Source organism: Vicia villosa, unplaced genomic scaffold, assembly GCF_029867415.1.
Source record: "Vicia villosa cultivar HV-30 ecotype Madison, WI unplaced genomic scaffold, Vvil1.0 ctg.000219F_1_1, whole genome shotgun sequence".
Lineage (NCBI taxonomy): Eukaryota > Viridiplantae > Streptophyta > Magnoliopsida > Fabales > Fabaceae > Vicia > Vicia villosa.
The window spans coordinates 95350-98827 of record NW_026705083.1 but is presented as its reverse complement, the minus strand read 5'-3'; the positions used below and the strand labels follow the sequence as shown (position 1 = coordinate 98827).

Genomic DNA, 3478 nt, shown 5'->3' with positions numbered 1-3478 from the left:
CACCGCATTATCTATCCTTCTAAAAGTTAGTACAAATTTTTATACGAAACAATTTTTTGTTAACAAATGATTAAAGTTATTATTTTTTAATATCATCGATATAATAATGTGAACAATTATAATTCATTAACTATACATTTTATGTAAAAAAACTATATTCTTATATTTTAATTTTGGGGACAATTTCTCTACCCATCACAAAAAGTTGGGTAGTGTACATTTCACCAATCACATTACAACATTTAGTTTTATCTTATTTAATTAATTATTAAATAGTATATTTTTTTGGTTGTTTCCAAGATATTTTACAACTTTATCCAACTTTTTGAGTTGGGTAGATAAGAATTTCACCTTTAATTTTTTTTGATATATTACTTTTGAAAATGAGTTATTATAGAAGTACATAAACTTTATACATAAAATAAATATTTGTTTCTTATTGATCAATTATTTAAAAACTTATATTTTTACACTTCTATAAAATAGTGACACCAGTCTCATTTTATGGCCATTTTAAAGATTGTACTACATTTTCAATTACCAGTGCTTTGCCATTGATAAATATAAAAAAAGGTGTGCGACAAATATTTATCCTTGATAAAATAGACAAATCACTAATATTTAAGTAGACAAGTTTTAAACTACAATCAAATTACTTTAAATTTATAAAAATATTAAGCATAATAATTAAGTGCGGGTAATCAAAATTGAACTATTTTTTTTTTTTTTTGGGTAATGAAGTTGGCCCTACTATCATTTAATATGAAGTATGGGCAATAATCTATAATATCTTTATATAACAGTAAAGGGCAGTCCAAAACTTGAGAAAGAACTAGAGAAAGAGGATAATGAGTGGAGAAGGAAAGGTGGTGTGTGTGACAGGTGCTTCTGGTTATATTGCTTCATGGATTGTCAAGTTCCTCCTCCAACGTCGTTACACCGTCAGAGCCACCGTTCGAGATCCAAGTTAGTGCTTCTTTTTCCTTCAACTTCTTTTTCTCTTTATATAAATTCATCAACATTATTGTTCTTTTTGTTTTAGCTATTTGGTTATGAGGTTATCCTTATGATGAGTGGTTTTATTGGTGTGCAAGCAGGTAATCCCAAAAAGGTTGACCACTTGATTAAACTTGATGGTGCAAAGGAGAGGTTGCAACTTTTTAAGGCAGATCTTTTGGAAGAAGGTTCATTTGACTCTGCTATTGAAGGATGTGATGGTGTGTTTCATACTGCTTCACCTGTTCGATTTGTCGTAGACGACCCGCAGGTTGACTCCATTCTATTAAATAACCAATGTATAATTGTTCACAAATAGTTGAATGTGGTGTGGTTGTAAGTGTATGATCGGTTTGGATTTCTATATTTCAGGCTGAGTTGATTGATCCGGCGGTGAAGGGAACTCTTAATGTTCTTAAATCATGTGCGAAATCACCATCGGTGAAACGAGTTGTGTTTACTTCGTCTGTTGCTGCAGTTGCATTAAACACAAGGCCGAAGAATCCCGAAGTTATAGTTGATGAGACATGGTTTTCGGATCCAGATTTCTGTAGGGAATCTCAGGTTATCATTATTTTTTCTATTCCGAATGAAAACATGAAGCTCTTGAAGCTGGCACATGCAATTTCTGTAGGGAATTACAGTTGCATTGAATGATGTGTTTTTTCTTGCCAACTTCTGTTTATGTTTTCAGTTATGGTACCCGCTTTCAAAGACTTTGGCTGAGGCTGCTGCATGGGAATTTGCAAATGAAAACAAGATTGACATGATTGTTATTAACCCAACAATGGTTGCAGGACCTCTCTTACAACCAGAGGTTAACGAAAGTGTTCAACCAATTCTAGACATAATCAATGGTAATTCTTTCATGACATAAAAACTTTTAAGTCCCTATCCAGCTATGATTTAACTGTGTCAAATTTTATGTCTGTACGGTAATCCGCCTTGCACCCCTCAAATTTTTAAAGAAGTAAATATTTAAAAAAATAGTTCTTTTAAGTATTGATAATATTGTCTTGCTCATATCTTATGTTGTTACTGTATCTATTTGCTTTGATTAAATAATAATAATGAACTTTCGCAATGTGTGACATATTAATTAATGTCAATGTCAATATGTCATATTCATTGCAAAAAAAAATTGTTTTGTTGCATAATGATTCAACTCTTTGAATGCAGGTATACCTTTTCCAAATAATGCTTATGGATGGGTGAATGTGAAAGATATTGCCGACGCCCATATTCGCGCATATGAGATTGCTTCAGCCAGTGGAAGATATTGTTTGTCTGAGAGAGGTGTACACTTATCAGAACTTGCTAAGCTATTACATGATCTGTACCCAACATTCCAAATTTCAGACAAGTAAGTTTAATTGATAAACTAAAATAAGAATGCATCTAAAATATGAATTGTACAATTTAAGCCATTAAGTTAGTTTATATATAGAAACTCAGTATTGAAATTTCAGAACTTATTATCATAACTGATATATTTTATAAACGATAGGTTTTTTTTTTTTAGAGAGTATAGAGTTACACAAATTTAAATTTATCACAGATTAAATTGGATTATACCTTATACAACTTATGAAACTATGCACTCTCTTTACAATTTTATAAGGTGTGAAGATGAAGAGCCGTATATAGAAAATTATCAGATTTCCAAGGAAAAGGCCAAAAGCTTGGGAATCGAGTTTACGCCTTTGGAAGTTAGCCTCAAGGAGACTGTGGAAAGCTTCAGAGAGAAAAATATTATCGACTTTTAATCCGCCATGACATCCCACTTATTAAATAAATACATGACAAGATGTTAGTGTCATTTCATTTGGTCTATAAATTGGAAGTGAATTTCACCAGGCAGAATAACACTTATGATTATTGTTGTTGTGAATAGAAGTTGACAACTTCAACCATATTCACTTAGTTGTTATTATAAGTTCTGTTGTTGAGAAGGAATTGCCATTATAAAATAAGGCGTGTAAAGTTTGTATTTAATCAAAATGGGTCAATATTGTTCTGCAATGGAATAAAGTTTTGATATTGAGTTTAAAGGGCATGCATGTAAACCGGTTTTGTGTTCATGTAAGCCAATATTTTTGGTTTTTTATGTCATTTTACCTTTATAATTTCCTTTAAATAGAGATGTTATTTTTTATGAGACCCTTATCAGGATGAACAGTAAAGACTTAGAAGTTAAAGACTCAGAAATTTTGATAAATAAAGCTCAATTTAAAGAAGAGATTTCTACTAGTGAGATTAGCAAGAAAGAAGATAATAAGGCTCTCCATTTTAGTTCTAAGAAGGGTCAACATAGTGGTTCCAAACTATTAGTTATAGGGCGAGGAGGGAGTTTGTACTACCTCAAAGATATGACTATGTTGGTCTTATTTATTATGTTTTAAATGTCGTTGAAGGGTTAAATGCAAAGATAGTCGGAAATAGCTGAAATCGGCGAATGAAAAAATGAATTAATTGTAAAAGA

The 3478-nt window shown here is 31.2% G+C and overlaps 1 protein-coding gene across 1 annotated transcript; it reads left to right on the top strand.

Annotated features, from left to right (window-relative positions):
- The first annotated feature begins 845 nt into the window (after positions 1 to 845).
- On the top strand, positions 846 to 3087 carry LOC131625530 (phenylacetaldehyde reductase-like). Its single transcript, XM_058896378.1, has 6 exons — positions 846 to 966; positions 1098 to 1267; positions 1369 to 1560; positions 1691 to 1853; positions 2176 to 2359; positions 2618 to 3087. Exons 1-6 carry the CDS (start codon positions 849 to 851, stop codon positions 2760 to 2762), a joined length of 972 nt encoding a protein of 323 aa, XP_058752361.1. The 5' UTR covers positions 846 to 848; the 3' UTR covers positions 2763 to 3087.
- Positions 3088 to 3478: the final 391 nt, after the last annotated feature.

Bases quoted from the DNA above. Each gene is read 5' to 3' on its own strand.
- LOC131625530 (XM_058896378.1), top strand. From the start codon at position 849: ATGAGTGGAGAAGGAAAGGTGGTGTGTGTGACAGGTGCTTCTGGTTAT. The intron at 967-1,097 runs GTTAGTGCTTCT...GTGTGCAAGCAG, and splicing joins AGCCACCGTTCGAGATCCAA to GTAATCCCAAAAAGGTTGAC. The intron at 2,360-2,617 runs GTAAGTTTAATT...CAATTTTATAAG, and splicing joins ACATTCCAAATTTCAGACAA to GTGTGAAGATGAAGAGCCGT.